This window comes from Urocitellus parryii, chromosome 12, assembly GCF_045843805.1.
Source record: "Urocitellus parryii isolate mUroPar1 chromosome 12, mUroPar1.hap1, whole genome shotgun sequence".
Classification (NCBI taxonomy): domain Eukaryota; kingdom Metazoa; phylum Chordata; class Mammalia; order Rodentia; family Sciuridae; genus Urocitellus; species Urocitellus parryii.
Genome location: NC_135542.1, coordinates 93,387,938 through 93,403,219, shown reverse-complemented (window position 1 = coordinate 93,403,219; position 15,282 = coordinate 93,387,938). Strand labels below are relative to the sequence as shown.

The window sequence follows — 15,282 nt, the reverse complement described above, 5'->3', positions numbered from 1 at the left end:
CATCCCCACCACCTCCCTGCCTTACTCTCTGGCCGCGGAGCTGGGGCAGCAGTTTGGAGCCTGAATAGGCTGCCGGCGATCGGAAATCAACTTTGCCGAGACTGCTGGTGGCGCAACCTTTCAGCGTCATCACTTCCGCCAGCGCGAGTCCTTCCGGGGAGAAGGTCACCATGGCGGCGCCCTTGGCTCGGCTCGGGCTGCGATCCGTCAAGCAGGTTCGGGTTCAATTTTGCCCCTTCGAGAAAAACGTGGAGTCGACGAGGTGAGAAGAATGTTGGTGGGGAGGGGATGCTTCTTCCCGCCACTAGCCCTCTCCGCCCGGCACTCATGCCGTTTTTCCCACCGTAGGACCTTTCTCCAAGCGGTGAGCAGCGAGAAGGTCCGCGCCACCAATCTCAACTGCACGGTTATTGCAGACGTGAGGCATGACGGCTCCGAGCCCTGCGTGGACGTGCTGTTCGGTGGGCTTCGTGTGGGAGACAGGCTAGAGGGGGAGGCAGGAAATCCTCAGCCCCACACTGCGATGCCCAGTGCCTGACTCGTTTGTTTGAATCCTCCCCAGGAGACGGACATCGCCTGATAATGCGTGGTGCTCACCTCACCGCTCAGGAAATGTTCATCGCTTTCGCTTCCCACATTCGGGCCAGGAACCCAGCGGGGAGCCGGGACAAACCTGGCGCTGGTACTGAACGGTGACATCGCGAAAGAAACCAACAAGCAGATTTTGACTTGGGACAAGGACATTTAAGCGCGACTTCATCATTCAAGTCACTATCTGGAGGGCCACGGAGCAGGGTGGGATGGGAGAGCTTTGCCACTACAACGGTTGGGGGGCAAGAGAAGATAGGGGTGAGAAGAGGTTTAAATGAACTTGAATTTTTTTCTTTCTTACCCTCACTCACAGCTTAACCCTTTTTAATATGGCTTCTTACATCACTCAAAATACCGTTTGTTCTTGTTTACCAAACGTGCTATTTCCTCAATCCTCAGCTCTCTATCTCATTAGCTTTTTTCACTCTTAATTCACCTTCTCGTGGTACCCCTGCCCCTCTTGGATTTTTCTTTCTTCTTAAACATAAAGGCATACTGCCCTCATCTTTTTTTTCTTCTTTGTGTTCTTCCTAGGGCAACCCATCCCCTGTCATAACTTGAACTATCCTCTCTGGAGTAAAACCCTACATTTCTGTTTCGTTCAAATCCCAATTACTGCACTTTATTCAGGTTACTTACTACCAGCTTCTTCCAATTGCCATCAACATTCTTTGTCTAAACAGTATTAATTCCAGGAGGTGGTACAGACCTGTAACCCCAATGATTCTGGAGGCTGAGGCAGGAGGATCACAAGTTCCAGGCCAGCCTCAGCAATTTAGTGAGACCCTTCTCAAAAAAAAAAAAAAAAAAAAATGCGAAGGACTAGGATGCAGCTTAGTGGTAGAGTGCCCCTGGGTTCAATTGCTAGTACCAGAAATAAATAATTAAAAAGCTCTTGATGGTTGGGGTTGTGGCTCAGTGGTAGAGGGCTAGCCTAGCATGTGTGAGGCACTGGGTTCAATCCTCAGTACCACATAAAAATAAAAGTCATTATGTCCATATACAACTAAAAAATATTTTTTAAAAAAGCTCTTGAGGGGCTGGGGTTGTGGCGCAGTGGTAGAACACTCACCTAGCATATGTGAAATAAATAAAACAAAGGTATTGTGTCCAGCTACAACTAAAAAATATTAAAGAAAAAAGGTCTTGTATCACTATTGCATTCTCCTGTCTGGTCTATATTAATCACTTTTGTGGCTAATTTGATTCTCCTAAAGCACATGACTGCTTAGTGCTCACCACTACCTTCAGTAAAGAGTACCTGAAGTAGTTTTTCATACTGGATTAACCCCCATTAGAGTGCATAATGAAATCAATTTAGGGAATTACATCAGTCTTTTTTTTAAAAAAGTGGAATAAAATTTTTCAATGTATGTCACATAGATTGAGAAGTTTTCTTTTAGGAAACTTTAGTTTTAAGCATATAATCATATATGATGTGTGTATGTGTGTGTGTGTTTGCATGTACTAGGTTGCAATATAGATGATTTGGGTGAGGGGGGTCTCTTTTTGTTTGTTTATTTTTTGGTACCAGGGAATGAACCCAGGGGCTCTTAACCACTGAGCCACAGCCTCAGCTCCCTGCCCACACTTTTTTCCTGGAGACAGAATCTTTTTTTTTTTTTTTTTTTAAGAGAGAGGAGAGAGAGAGAGAATTTTTAATATTTATTTCTTAGTTCTCGGCGGACACAACATCTTTGTTGGTATGTGGTGCTGAGGATCGAACCCGGGCCGCACGCATGCCAGGCGAGCGCGCTACCGCTGAGCCACATCTCCAGCCCCTGGAGACAGAATCTTGCCAAGTTATTTAGGGCCTTGCTAAATTGCTGAGGCTTGCCTTGAACTTCTGATCCTCATGCCTCAGCCTCCTGACTTGCTGGGAGTACAGGCATGTGCCACCATGCCAGCTTGGGTGCAGTGTGGATGATTTCTTACTGTGGTTGTAGGGGAAAAAAAACCTGGAAGCCCCTGTCCTAGAGAAGAACTTCAGAATGCTCAGCTAGGCAATCAAAGATTTAAGACATTGGCTTCTATGTACTTTGTCATATGCATTTCACATAAGACTCCTTCAATGTTACCATATCTTTTCCCTGTCTAAAAAAAGTGTCTCCCCACTCTCTACCCCATTTAAAAAAGAAAACCATCTGGAAGCAGTATAGTGTATAACCAGATTGCCTGGGGTTGAAATATCACTTCTGCTTTAAGTAGCTGTGTGGCTTGAGACAAATTATTTAATCCATCAGTGCCTGCTTCCTCTTGTCAAATAAGGATAATAGTAGATGGCTCTACTATTGTAATACATAATAAATAGCTCTCCATGGGTTCTGTATACTTGAATTCAACCACACCCAGACTGAAAAAATTACAACAACAACAACAAAAAAGACTGCATTTGTACTGAACATGTGCAGACTTTTCCCCTTGTTATTCCCTAATACAGCATAACAGTTATCTATATATAGCATTTACATTGTATAGGTATCAATGATCTAGAGATTGATTTAAACTATACAGGTGGGTATATGTAGATTATATGCAAATACTTTTGACATTTTATGTAAGGGATTTGAGCAGGGGCCTTTTTGTATAAGGGACTTTCAGGGGTCCTGGAATCAGTCAACTGATAGGATGAATGTCTGCCTCAGACGACTGACAGCATTATGTGAGTTAATATCTGTAAAGTGCCTACAAGGTTGATGTGAGAATAATAAGTGCTATTATCTAAGAACTTATTCTAAAGTGGAAAGAACACTGACAACCTGATTTGGTTCCCCAGCTCCATGATTAATTATTAACATCTACCTTGCACTTATAAAGGTGATCAGTTCTGGGATACAAAATGAATAAGTGAAATTTAGATATGTAATACGTACCACAATAGAGACAAGGACCAAGTACAATGGTAGCAATGGGGTAGTGCAAACAGGGCTGAACATTAAGTTTGGTTAGAAGGTGATTGTTGAGTAAGAAGTCTACCAATAGGGAGTGGGGCCAGAAGTCAGATTATAGTGAAATATAAATGAGCATTTTACATAAAGCATTAGTTTTATGCAATAAATTTCTGTGGAAAGTATGATAATAGGTAGAGAAGAGCATAAGAATATAGAATAGTCTGGGTGTAGCAGAGTGGTACAGGATGTGCATAGCATGGAAAATCCCCAGCACTCACCCCCCACCCCTCGCCCGAAAAAAAAAAAATAGAATAGGGCTTTCATTTAAAATGGGGTGGACTTATGTATGAAAATAGCTTTTATGTTGCACTATTGGTGAGAAGCAAATTACTGAATCTAAGTTGCATTTCTGAGCTAGTTGACTCTAAGTTGCATTTCTGCGCTACCATAAAAGGTAATGCTGATGCTTCTAGGTCAACCTGAGGTGCAGATACTACCTCCTTCCTGCAGCCTTTGATGACATAGACCAAAGCCACCCTCTCCCTAAGCTTTTCTGCTTCCAGGATTGTTCCAAAGAAAGTGCCTTCTGGGCTGGGGATGTGGCTCAGGCGGTAGCGCGCTCGTCTGGCATGCGTGCGGCCCCAGGTTTGATCCTCAGCACCACATACCAACAAAGATGTTGTGTCTGCCGATAACTAAAGAAATAAATAAATATTAAAAAAAAAAAAAAAGAAAGTGCCTTCTGTAAATACAGGTACCACTATTGTGGTCTTTCTAGGGCTCATCTAAATAAAATAGTAATAGATTATTGGGCTGGAGATGTAGTTCAGTGGTAGAGCACTTGCCTAGTGCATGTACCAGATCTTGGGTTCAATTCCCAGCACCAGTGGGGAGATGGGGTGGGAGGTAAGTGCGGACTAGAATTATAGGCCGAGTATACAGGATCTCTTACATATACATATGTCTCTTAAATATACATATGTCTGGTTCCAGACATAGCTGGACCCAGATCCCAGGCTTCCTCTTTTTTTTTTTTTTTTTTTTTTTTTTAATATTTATTTATTTTTTTTAGTTCTCGGCGGACACAACATCTTTGTTGGTATGTGGTGCTGAGGATCGAACCCGGGCCGCACGCATGCCAGGCGAGCGCGCTACCGCTGAGCCACATCTCCAGCCCCCCCAGGCTTCCTCTTGAGTCTACTTTCTCCACTCCTCGAGGACAGAAGGTACTGGCTGTGGGTCAGGTGATCCAGCTTGATTCAAGTACACCTACCTGGGTCCAAAGCTAGCCACTTCCCAGCTCTGTGGCCTAGGCCAAGCTGTAAAGTTGTATTTCCTAGGCCGTGGCTTTCCGTCACCTGATTGGGGCGGGGCAGTTATCAGTAAAACACTCAGGCTGGCTTCTCTGGTTAATATATAACAACTTAAAAAGGGGGGGGGGCTCAAAGTAAGATTGGTTTTCTCTACTAAAACCGCTTACTCCGTGAGCGCTCCGCATAAGCGCAGACCCAGTGAGCGGTCCCTTCCCAGTGCCGACCGGGTTGATCCACCCCTTCGCCCGGCTGGCGACAGCGGTTCCGGGCTTAGGTGGGATTTGACCTGACGTGGCGGGGCGGGACTTCCGGCTCGAGAAGGACCCGAAGCCAGAGGCGCGGGCCCACTGGTGCTGACAGGACCGTAGTTGCTGGGGCGCCAGGCGAGAGCCGGAGCAGGAGAGGCAGGACCCGGGCGCCACTGCAGCCTGTCTGCGCTCGGGCAACATCCTCGGTACTAGGATGGCTCGAGGCGAGCGGCGACGTCGCGCAGCGCCCGCTGAAGGAGCACGGGCAGTAGAGAGGGAAGCTCGGGTCGGCTCCGGGCGACGGGACGGCCGAGGCGGCAGGGCCCGTGGCGCCGCCGGGGGAGCGGCCCTAGCCGTGGTGGTTCTGGCTCTGGCTCTCGCCCTGTCGGGGCGCTGGGTGCTGGCGTGGTACCGTGCACAGCGGGCGGTCACGCTACACTCTGCACCCCCAGCGCTGTCCTCCGACTCCTCCAACCCAGCGGTGGCCCCTGACCTCTTCTGGGGTACCTACCGTCCTCACGTCTACTTCGGCATGAAGACTCGCAGCCCGAAACCCCTCCTCACCGGTAACTGGGCCCCGGGGTGGGCAGACAGGCACACTCTTAATCTGGTTGTCCCAGCTTCCCGCCAGAGCAAGGGTGGGGCGGAGTGGACAGGAGTTAAGAAGGAGGATGACCCTCAAGTTCTCGGAGACCCACAGGAACAGGTCCTCCCGCTCTCTCTTTGACTTACTTGGCCATTTTACCCCCAGGACTGATGTGGGCGCAGCAGGGCGCCACCCCAGGGACCCCTAAGCTCAGGCACACGTGTGAGCAGGGAGACGGCGTGGGTCCCTATGGCTGGGAGTTCCACGACGGCCTCTCCTTCGGGCGGCAACACATCCAGGATGGGGCCTTAAGGCTCACTACTGAGTTCGTCAAGAGGCCTGGGGGTCAACACGGAGGGGACTGGAGCTGGAGAGTGACTGTAGAGCCTCAGGTCAGGGCCTCAGGATACCCTTTCCTCAGCCCAGACTCCCTCAGTCCTTCCCTTGCTGCCAGCAAATGCAGTCTGAAGTGGGGGTTAATAGCCATGAGTCTGGCTGACTCGTTCGAAATTTGTCTTAAATTCGAACTTCTCTGTATGACTGTGTATCACCCCAAAGCCTTGTTGGTAAAGCAAAGATAATAGTAACACGGAACTCACAAGATTGTAAGAATTAAAATAATCTGTGTAGAGTTCTTAGGAGAGGACACAGCACAAGTATTCCATTATTTCCCAGAGAACTCTGTAAGGCTCTTTAGATCATCCCACTGGGTATATCTATTTAGCCTCAGTGCCTCAGCACTGCCAAACACATATTGTTTACCATGTTACTCCTGCCTAAAATGCCTTTCCCTCATTAAGGCTGATTCTCAAGAAAAACTGCCAATTTAATGCTATTTTTTCCCCCTGTTCTTGGTCACCCAGGCTTTAGGTACCTCTGCCCTCCCTTTGGTCTCCCTTTTCTTCTATGTGGTAACAGATGGCCAGGAAGTCCTACATCCAGAGGTTGGGGCAAAGGGGCAGTTGAAGTTCATCAGTGGGCACACCAGTGAACTTGGTGACTTCCGCTTTACACTTTTGCCACCAACCAATCCAGGGGACACTGCCCCCAAGTATGGCAGGTAACTCAGGGAAGAATGTGGAGTGGTTGTAGGGGTGGTTTGGATGCTAACTTAACCTGATTCGCTTCTCTCTACTTTCCTTCCACTAGTTGCTTCTAGTCTCACCAATGTCCATATTCCCTGCATTAGAACCTCTTATCGTGATTCCTGATCACCTCATATTTCCCTTTATAATTTTCACCATCTCTTCCTAAATACTATTTTTTAAATATTTTTATTAGTTACTGATGAACCTTTTATTTTATTATTATTATTATTATTTTTTAATATGTGGTGCTGGGAATCGCACCCATTGCTTTTCACACGTGTACCAAAAAGCCACAACCCCAGCCCCCTGAATACTATTTTCTATTTCTCTTCTTGTCTTCAAGCTACAATGTCTTCTGGTCCTCCAACCCAGGACTGCCGCTGCTGACAGAGATGGTGAAGAGTCGCCTAAATAGCTGGTTTCAGCATCAGCCCCCAGGGGATTCTCCTGAACGCTATCTCGGCTTGCCAAGATTTCTGAAGTGGGAGGACAGAGGCCCAAATGGGCAAAGGCAGGGACAAGGGCAGTTCTTGATACAGCAGGTGACTCTGAAAATCCCCTTTTCTATGGATTTGGTGTTTGAATCTAGCAGTGCCCAGGCAGGAGGAAACCAAGCCCTGGGACAGCTGGCAGGCAGCCTACTGACCCAGGCCCTAGAGAGCCATGCTGAAGCCTTTCGAGAGCGTTTTGAGAAGACTTTTCACCTAAAAGAGAAGGGCCTGAGTCCTGAGGAGCAGACTTTGGGTCAGGTTGCCCTCAGCAGCCTCCTTGGTGGGATTGGCTACTTCTATGGACAAGGTCTGGTATTGCCAGACATGGGGGTGGAAGGGTCTGAGCAGAAGGTGGACCCAGCCCTCTTTCCACCTCTCCCTCTTTTCTCAGGGGTACCCTCCAGGTCATTCTTCCCACGTGGCTTCCTTTGGGATGAGGGCTTTCACCAGCTAGTGGTCCAACGGTGGGATCCCCACCTCACCCGAGAGGTCCTAGGCCATTGGCTGGGGTTGCTGAATGCTGATGGCTGGATTGGGCGGGAGCAGATACTGGGGGATGAGGCCCGAGCCCGGGTACCCTCAGAATTCTTGGTGCAAAGGGCAGCCCATGCCAACCCCCCAACCCTCCTTTTACCTGTTGCCCACATGTTAAAAGGTGGTGACCCTGCTGACTTGAATTTCTTGCGCAGGGCCTTCCCCCGCCTTCATGCCTGGTTTTCCTGGCTCCATCAGAGCCAAGCAGGGCCAGTGCCACTCTCTTACCGCTGGCGAGGCAGGGACCCAGCCTTGCCTACCCTACTGAACCCCAAGACACTGCCATCAGGGCTGGATGACTATCCCCGGGCTTCACATCCTTCAGCAACTGAGAGGCACCTTGACCTGCGATGCTGGGTGGCACTGGGTGCCCGTGTGCTGTCTCAGCTTGCAGAGAAGCTAGGGGAAACTGAGGCAGCTGCTGAGCTGGGTCCACTGGCTGCCTCACTGGAGGCAGAGGAGAGCCTGGATGAGCTACACTGGGCTCCAGATCTAGGAGTCTTTGCAGACTTTGGGAACCACACAAAAGCTGTACAGCTGAAGCCTAGGCCCCCTCAGGGGCTGGTTCGAGTGGTGGGCCGGCCTCAACCCCGCTTGCAATATGTGGATGCCCTGGGTTACATTACTCTTTTTCCCTTCCTATTGCGACTTCTGGACCCCAACTCACCCCACCTTGGACCCCTGCTGGATGTTCTAGCTGACAGCCGCCATCTCTGGAGCCCCTTTGGTTTGCGCTCCCTTGCAGCTTCCAGCCCCTTTTATGGCAAGCGCAATTCAGAGCATGATCCCCCCTACTGGCGGGGTGCTGTGTGGCTGAATATCAATTACCTAGCTCTGGGAGCACTCCACCACTATGGGCACCTAGAAGGTCCACATCAGACCCAGGCTGCCAAGCTCCACAGTGAGCTCCGTGCCAATGTGATAGGCAATGTGTGGAGGCAGTACCAGGCTACAGGGTTTCTGTGGGAACAGTACAGTGACCAGGATGGGCATGGCATGGGCTGCCGCCCTTTCCATGGCTGGACCACCCTAGTCTTGCTGATCATGTCTGAAGACTACTGAACAGGGGGATGGGAGAAAAGCCAAGCCACGCAGAATCTGGAGGTACAAGGTCTCCTGCTGCCCAGCTTCTCAGTTACCAGTAATTCAAACCTTCCTCTGCTCATCTCAGGTGTCTACTATGTCGCCCCACACAGCCTGGGGTGAATGTGAACTCAGAGTCTATTTTTCTAAATAAATTGGAAAAAAAAACCAAACTATTGCATTTGCCAGCCTTGCTTCACCAAGTCTTAGTTCAGGCTTCAGGGATACCTACTATCTTCAAAGCCACGTATATCAAATGCAGTGCAGCGAATTGAGTTCTAGTCCACTCATCCACAAGCAGCTGGTTCACATCTCTTTAATGAGATCAAAGGCTCCTGTGGATGTCTTTGGGGAGGGCAAAACTAGCACAGTCCCCCAATACTGCCCCTCTCCTCAGGGCTCCAGCCCCTTCAGGCAGATTCTAGGAGGGCAGGGAGGAACCAAGGAGGAATTTGAGGCCAGGGCTATTTGTGATAAGCCAGTGGTCCACCCACCCTCCCAAAACTACTTATGGGATGTCCCCTTCACTGGAAGCCAGCCCCATGGGAGAGACCTGTGGCAAGGGGTCTGGGGGCAGTGTACAAGGGGACTGGTCCTCCAGACCTGGTGGGATGGCACTAGCCCTCACCTCCTTGATTGGGTCAACCTCACTGGAATCAGGACAAGGGCAGAGCTCAATACCCGAGTCGCCTGTCAGGCGACGATAGCGGCAAGAGGGAGGTGTGTGGGCTGGGCTGACCCTTGCCCTAGGCTCACTCTCCTGATGAGGGGAGGCACTCTCGTGGGAGGAAACACCTTCCACGTTTGTCCCCTCGCAGTGGGCAGGGCGGTTGGATGCAGAGGAACAGCGGGTGCATTCACTGGAAGCAGTTAAGGGGTGGCCAGGGGCCATAGTATAAGGAGGTGGTGGTGTGCCTGGGCGGTGAACCACATCCTCATAGGCAGGGGGTTTGAAGGCGCTGAGGAGGCCTGCAGGGAAGAGAATAGCATGGTTGAAGGCAACCAAGCATGGAGAAGTGATCTGACACTTGAGAAAAGGGTTCTTTGAAATGTGTGCAAAAGGGAATGTGGGATGATTCAGGGTCCTGGTTTGGGAAGGGTCACTGGTAGTGGACTCAGAGCCTCAAGTCACTCACGAAGGTCAAGCAGTGAACCGGCAGGGACAGGGCCAGCCCCGTGGCATGCCCCATGGTAGGCCAACAAGTTGATCTCACGTTGCCGCTGCTGTTGTTGCAGCCGGAGTTTAGCTCGTCGGTGGCGGAAGGCACAACAGCAGCTAAAGAGGATGAGGACAGTCCAGAGCAGCCAGAACCCTGCAGGAGGCAAGGAAGGAGTATCTTAAATATCTCCCATTCAGAGAAGGGTCCTTGAAAACTGGAGTTTCAGGGTCCAAAGGAGGATGGGCAGAGGGACCTGAGAATAGCCCTCATGGAGACTCACACCAGAGTTCATAGTAGTAGGTACAGCAGCCAGTCTCCCCGCAGCAATGACCACTCTCACAGAGGTAGGGCTGGTTGTTCACTCCTGGGCACAGCTCTCGAAGCTGGGAGCAAGGAGGCACTTGAACTAAGGAAGATTCTAGCTCCAAGCATTGCCCACCCGCACCTCCTTCATGCACATAATACACAATTCTACCCATGAGCCAAGTTCAGCTTGGAAAGATGAAGGGAAAGAGGGATGCTGGGGGAATTGTTCAAATATTTGAAAGGCTATCAATGTGAAAGAGAATTTGGAACAGCAAGAAATTGGTGCAGTCTAGAAAACAAACATAAAAGTGTTCACAACAAAGAGGAAGATAGATTCCAGCTCTGCATAACGGAGATTTCTCTCATACTGAAGCCTGGCCCCGCAGGGTGCTTTCTGTTAAGGGAGTGTTTGGGCAGAAGTGAGAAGCCAGTCTGAGCTATCTGTCTGAGAAATGAGTAAGAATTTAAGGTCATTTCCAAAGCTAAAATACTTTCATCATCTCTCACAGCCTGCTACCCCCCACCCCCAAGCTGAATCTTTCCACTTCTGGGACTCAGTCTCTCTAGGGTAGAGGAGGGGAAGTGTGAGACCCAGAGCAGTGCTCCCAACCAGATGGGATTGCTGTGGATGATAAAGGATGGCATCCAGGGCGCGAGTCTGGGTTCCAGCTCTTCTCCAGATTGCTCCCTCAAGAGAAGACGCTGCTGGACTCTGTTGTGACAATAGGCACACACAAAAACAAAAAATAACAAATAACTGTTTCAAGACAAAGGGAGTCTCCCTGGGGCCTCACTATGCCTCTGGTCACTGGAGAGCTACTGCAAGCTTCCACTGCAGCAAAGGGATGGGGTCTGAGGCTGCAGTTTAAGTCAACTGCGTCTACATTACAAAGTTTAGACAAAGAGTGGGACATGTTTAGGAACTTCACAGTACCTTTGGCTCCGTGAGTTCCTCCCCCACCACCCCCCCCTCACCAACAGGAAGGGTCAGGAAGGGGAAAGAGAAATAAATGGCTGTCGTAATAGGCTTTTGGAGCTTTGGGATACCTGCTGTTGTGGCGCTTGAAGTGCCCCCCAGGCCTCCTCGCTGCCGTTCCCGCTGCTGGCCCGAGCCATGCCTCCACCTACAGCCCCCTGAACACCACAGCCTCCTCTACCGCCAGCTGCCCCGCCCCTGCCACCTCTGCTGGCACCGCCATGGTCCCTGCCCGGCCCATGTTCGCTGCCGCCACCATCACTCCGCGGCCGGAGCTTCCATCCGGGGAGAGCTCGGCCAACTAGGACCCAGGTTGGCCTATCCAGCCAATCAGCATCTTCCTTCGACGGACTAGCCAATTGGAGCACATTAGCGATTTCTCCCAGTAACCAATCCCCAGAAGTAACTCCGCCGCTCTCCCAGACAACAAGAGCTTGCACAGACAAAGAGTGGGGGAAGGTTCGACCAGAGCCCTGACTGACAGCGACAATAGCCAATATGGACAACAGAACAAGCTTTGACTTATCAACCAATGAATGCCGTCCAGAAGAGCAAAGTTCCTACTGATTGGCCTAAACCAGGTTTCCCGGATGACGCCCAATGCCGAACCACCACAGGTAATCCCGCTGGAAGAGGCAAGGTTCTGAGAGTCGGCCCGAGTCCAAGGGTGCATCCGCTGGCCTTCTTGCAGTGGTTTCCAAACCCACGTAGGGCAAGATGTGTGTACCAGAGGTTGGTCTGCCCATATACCACTCCCCCAAGTCCGTACAAGCTGAGACACTGGATGAAATTTAATAGGGTAGGGAAGACACTGAAAACCAGGCATGGGGAGAGAGCGTAGAGTCCAGGTTTGGTAACGGCCTTAAGTAGCCAAAAGGGGGGACCCTGGGCCCTCGGGTCCCCCAAGCCGCATCTGCAGGTTGATACGATAACACTGAAGGCTGCACAGCGCCTGGCCCGTGCGGGAGCAGGCGTACCGGCGCGGGTGAGGGCAGCCAGGGACAGAGCAGCGCGGAGGAGGGCCTGTTGGAGCTGGACGCTGAGAGACAGCAGCGGGGGCGGGGACGCCAGGTGGGAAGGAAAGAGTGGAACCCTGTGCCCCACTGCTGTAGCGCACCATGGGGGCCGGGGCTGCGGCCCGCCCTCCCCGCCGCTCGCCCCGCGCAGCCCCCCGACCTCCCCGCCCGCTAGGAGCCGCAGTCTTGGTGAGGCGCTCGATTGTCTGGTTCTTGTGCTCCTCCGCTCGCCGCGCGGCCTGCAGTCGCCGCTTGCGCGCTCGCTCCTCGCGTTTCAGCAGCATCTCCTCCGTGAGGGCAGGGGCTGGGCAGCCCCCAGCGACAGGCAGCGGTATCATCGGGGAAGGCTGACTCCGTGCCTTCTGGAGCAGAGCTCGCTGGGGAGAGAGAAGGAGTAGCATCTGACAATGGAGCAAGAGGGAATTGGGAGGCCCGCCAGGTCCAGGGAAGGGACAGAGGGGACGTGGAACGAACATATAGGATCTTGAGGAATGCAGACCTGGGGAGAAGGGGAATTAATGAGCACCCTCTTCTGGGGTCCTTAATACTGCCTCCTCCCAGGTCTCTCCTGATATTCAGGTTTAGATTCTCAACTCTCAAAGGGAAAAAAAAAAAGTAATATTACCTGCCTGCCCTATGTACCAAAACTCTGCCACTCTTCTGGAGGTTTTTGTTGTTTTAATCTTTTTATCTCAATAGATAGCATCAACTGGATAATTGCTCAAGCCAAAAATTCAGGGTTACCCATGATTCCATTTTTCATCAAATATCTATTTCCAAAATATATCCAGCATTCATCTGATTTCTCCATTTCCACTTTAAACTTGATTCCAATCATCACCATCTCTTAGCTTCCTAATTGGACTCCCCACTTTATCACTTAAGACTCATTCTCCACATAGAAGCTAAAGTAATCTATTGAAATGCAAACCCAATGTTATTTCTCTGCACACAACCCATCAGTGGCTTGGCCACAATTTTTCTTCTCCTTTACCTTGCTAGGTAAGTTCCAGTCTCAGGGCTTTGCATCTATTGGTCCTTTTTGCCTGAAGAGCTCCTCTGATATTGGAACTATTACTGCTTCAAAAAGGCCTTCCCTGACATGTACACCTAATGTCTCTTTGCCACTATTTTCATTATACAACCTTTTTCTTGTCATAAACTGTAGAGCATCTTGCAATTATTTGCTTATCCCCCCTCCCAACACACACACACACACACACACACACACACACCCTAGACTATCAGCTCCATGAAAATAGAAAGTTTGTCTTTTCTCCCCATTGATGCCTCATTGCCTAGCAAAGTGCTTGGGACACTGCAAGTTCCCAATACACATTTGGTGAGTAAATAAAGAATGAAATTAACTTACTTGTCGAGCTGTGAGCAACCGTTCATTGATCTCCTTCTTGAGGTCTCCATTGTCATCCAGTTCCCCCTTCTCCAGGGCATCCAGCCACCTCTGTTCCTCCTCTTCTTCCTGGCCCCCTAACCCCCCTGACAGATCCCGAATTGGAGAGGGGGACAGATTACTGTCTTCATCTAGGAAGGAAAGTTGGACAGATATGAGTAGAATTGTTTAGATGAGGGCCCTGTTTGGCCAAGTTAATTCTAGGACATTAAAATTTCTCACCTACTTCAGAACCAACCCCCTTCCTTACTCAGGTATAACAAAAAAAAAAAAAAAAAAAGTTTCCCCACCTCCAGGTCCTTCTCACCCAGCCAGGCTCGGTACTGCTCCAAGGGAACTCCTTCCATAGGTTCCTCTTCATTATCCACAACCATGAGAGGAGAGGGTGAACGAGGACCCTCAGGGATCACAGTGAAGGTAGGAACACTGCAGAGAGAAAACACTACTCTATAAAGTGACCAAGTATTTCCTGCTCGGTATATACATCACAGCCTTCCCTACACCGTTGGGTTTTGGCTGCCTAAACCTGGGACCTGAATTCACAGTGCCTTCTCTGTCTTCTAGAAAGCCCAGCCAGTTTCTACTTTCGCCTGCTCCTAAAGTTCCCCAGGGAAACTCTAGAACCTCTTGGCCTCACCTCTTGGTGCCTAAGACCTGCCCGCCCAGCTTGATTTTGAGTTTGAGCTGGGGCTTGGCGGGAGATGGCTGTGTGGGACCGGCCTCCTCTTCCTGATGGTGTTTCTTCTTGTGCTTTTTCTTGTGCTTCTTGTGCTTTTTCTTGTGCACTCCGTGGCCATGGGCACCCGCGAGGCTCAACTCCAGCGCTTCCCCTGCGGAAGGAGAGCCTGTCAGCGGCGTTCGGCCAAACCGTGGCAGAGGAAACCCTGAATAATCTAACACTAATAAAGGGGACCCCTCTTCCTGCGGTACTAGCTGTTGCCATAACGACAGCACAGCCTTTCTTCCTCCCACCTGTGGCAAGGTACTCAGGACGCTCCAAGAAGCATAAAGAACTCCTTTTCAAAGAAGGCCTAAGTTGGATAGGCAAATGCTTACCCGGCTCAGGAGCCTCCATAGCCCCTGAGGTGCTCCCGCGCCGCCACAGCTTACTCATGGGGTCCTCTAAGGGAAAAGGTCTGGAAATGGTCGGGAAACAAGCAGACATGCCTTTTCCGCCCCGCGGAAGAACTAATCCCGCAAAATAAACCTCTACTTCCGGTGCATGGCAACCATGCTTGTGCGGGGCACGCTTTGCAGCCAAAATCCTCCCCGAGAAACAACGATCCTTTCAACGAAAGTTCCGGGCTCTTTGAGCCAGAACGGCCCAAACGGGGCATGGCTTTCTCCTCGCTCCGCCTCTCCAACTAGATTCCTAAACTCGACCCGCGCGAGCCAATTATTACACTCAAGCTTGGTAAACATATACCCCAGACCAAATGTGGGAGCTAGGTTAAGAGAATACAAAGGTGAAAATGAACACTAACTCTTCTCTAGAGGAGCTCACAGTTCGGTGGAAGAATTCATAAGAAAGTACCTTGTTGGGGCTGGGGATGTGGCTCAAGCGGTAGCGCGCTCGCCTGGCATGCAT

General features: G+C 50.5%; 4 protein-coding genes across 5 annotated transcripts; 2 read left to right on the top strand and 2 right to left on the bottom strand.

Moving 5' to 3' along the window:
- The first annotated feature begins 79 nt into the window (after window positions 1-79).
- Mrpl53 (mitochondrial ribosomal protein L53) lies at window positions 80-1,748 on the top strand. Its single transcript, XM_077791686.1, has 3 exons — window positions 80-262; window positions 349-461; window positions 563-1,748. Exons 1-3 carry the CDS (start codon window positions 171-173, stop codon window positions 694-696), a joined length of 339 nt encoding a protein of 112 aa, XP_077647812.1. The 5' UTR covers window positions 80-170; the 3' UTR covers window positions 697-1,748.
- A 3,378-nt stretch (window positions 1,749-5,126) lies between these two features.
- Mogs (mannosyl-oligosaccharide glucosidase) lies at window positions 5,127-9,049 on the top strand. Its single transcript, XM_026397415.2, has 4 exons — window positions 5,127-5,609; window positions 5,795-6,021; window positions 6,493-6,689; window positions 7,061-9,049. The coding sequence occupies exons 1-4, from the start codon at window positions 5,258-5,260 to the stop codon at window positions 8,802-8,804; spliced, it is 2,520 nt and encodes an 839-aa protein (XP_026253200.2). The 5' UTR covers window positions 5,127-5,257; the 3' UTR covers window positions 8,805-9,049.
- A 78-nt stretch (window positions 9,050-9,127) lies between these two features.
- On the bottom strand, window positions 9,128-11,561 carry Wbp1 (WW domain binding protein 1). 2 transcript variants are annotated; one of them, XM_026397417.2, is made up of 5 exons: window positions 11,339-11,561; window positions 10,902-11,003; window positions 10,266-10,368; window positions 9,962-10,138; window positions 9,128-9,794 (listed from the first exon to the last, which is right to left on the bottom strand). In XM_026397417.2, the coding sequence occupies exons 1-5, from the start codon at window positions 11,405-11,407 to the stop codon at window positions 9,334-9,336; spliced, it is 912 nt and encodes a 303-aa protein (XP_026253202.1). In that variant the 5' UTR covers window positions 11,408-11,561; the 3' UTR covers window positions 9,128-9,333. The 2 variants fall into 2 exon arrangements, with proteins under 2 accessions (XP_026253202.1, XP_026253203.1); XM_026397418.2 differs by lacking the exon at window positions 10,902-11,003 and having other exon boundaries at window positions 11,339-11,560.
- A 234-nt stretch (window positions 11,562-11,795) lies between these two features.
- On the bottom strand, window positions 11,796-14,863 carry Ino80b (INO80 complex subunit B). The gene is made up of 5 exons (XM_026397416.2): window positions 14,751-14,863; window positions 14,332-14,524; window positions 14,002-14,120; window positions 13,656-13,825; window positions 11,796-12,660 (listed from the first exon to the last, which is right to left on the bottom strand). Exons 1-5 carry the CDS (start codon window positions 14,857-14,859, stop codon window positions 12,130-12,132), a joined length of 1,122 nt encoding a protein of 373 aa, XP_026253201.1. The 5' UTR covers window positions 14,860-14,863; the 3' UTR covers window positions 11,796-12,129.
- Window positions 14,864-15,282: the final 419 nt, after the last annotated feature.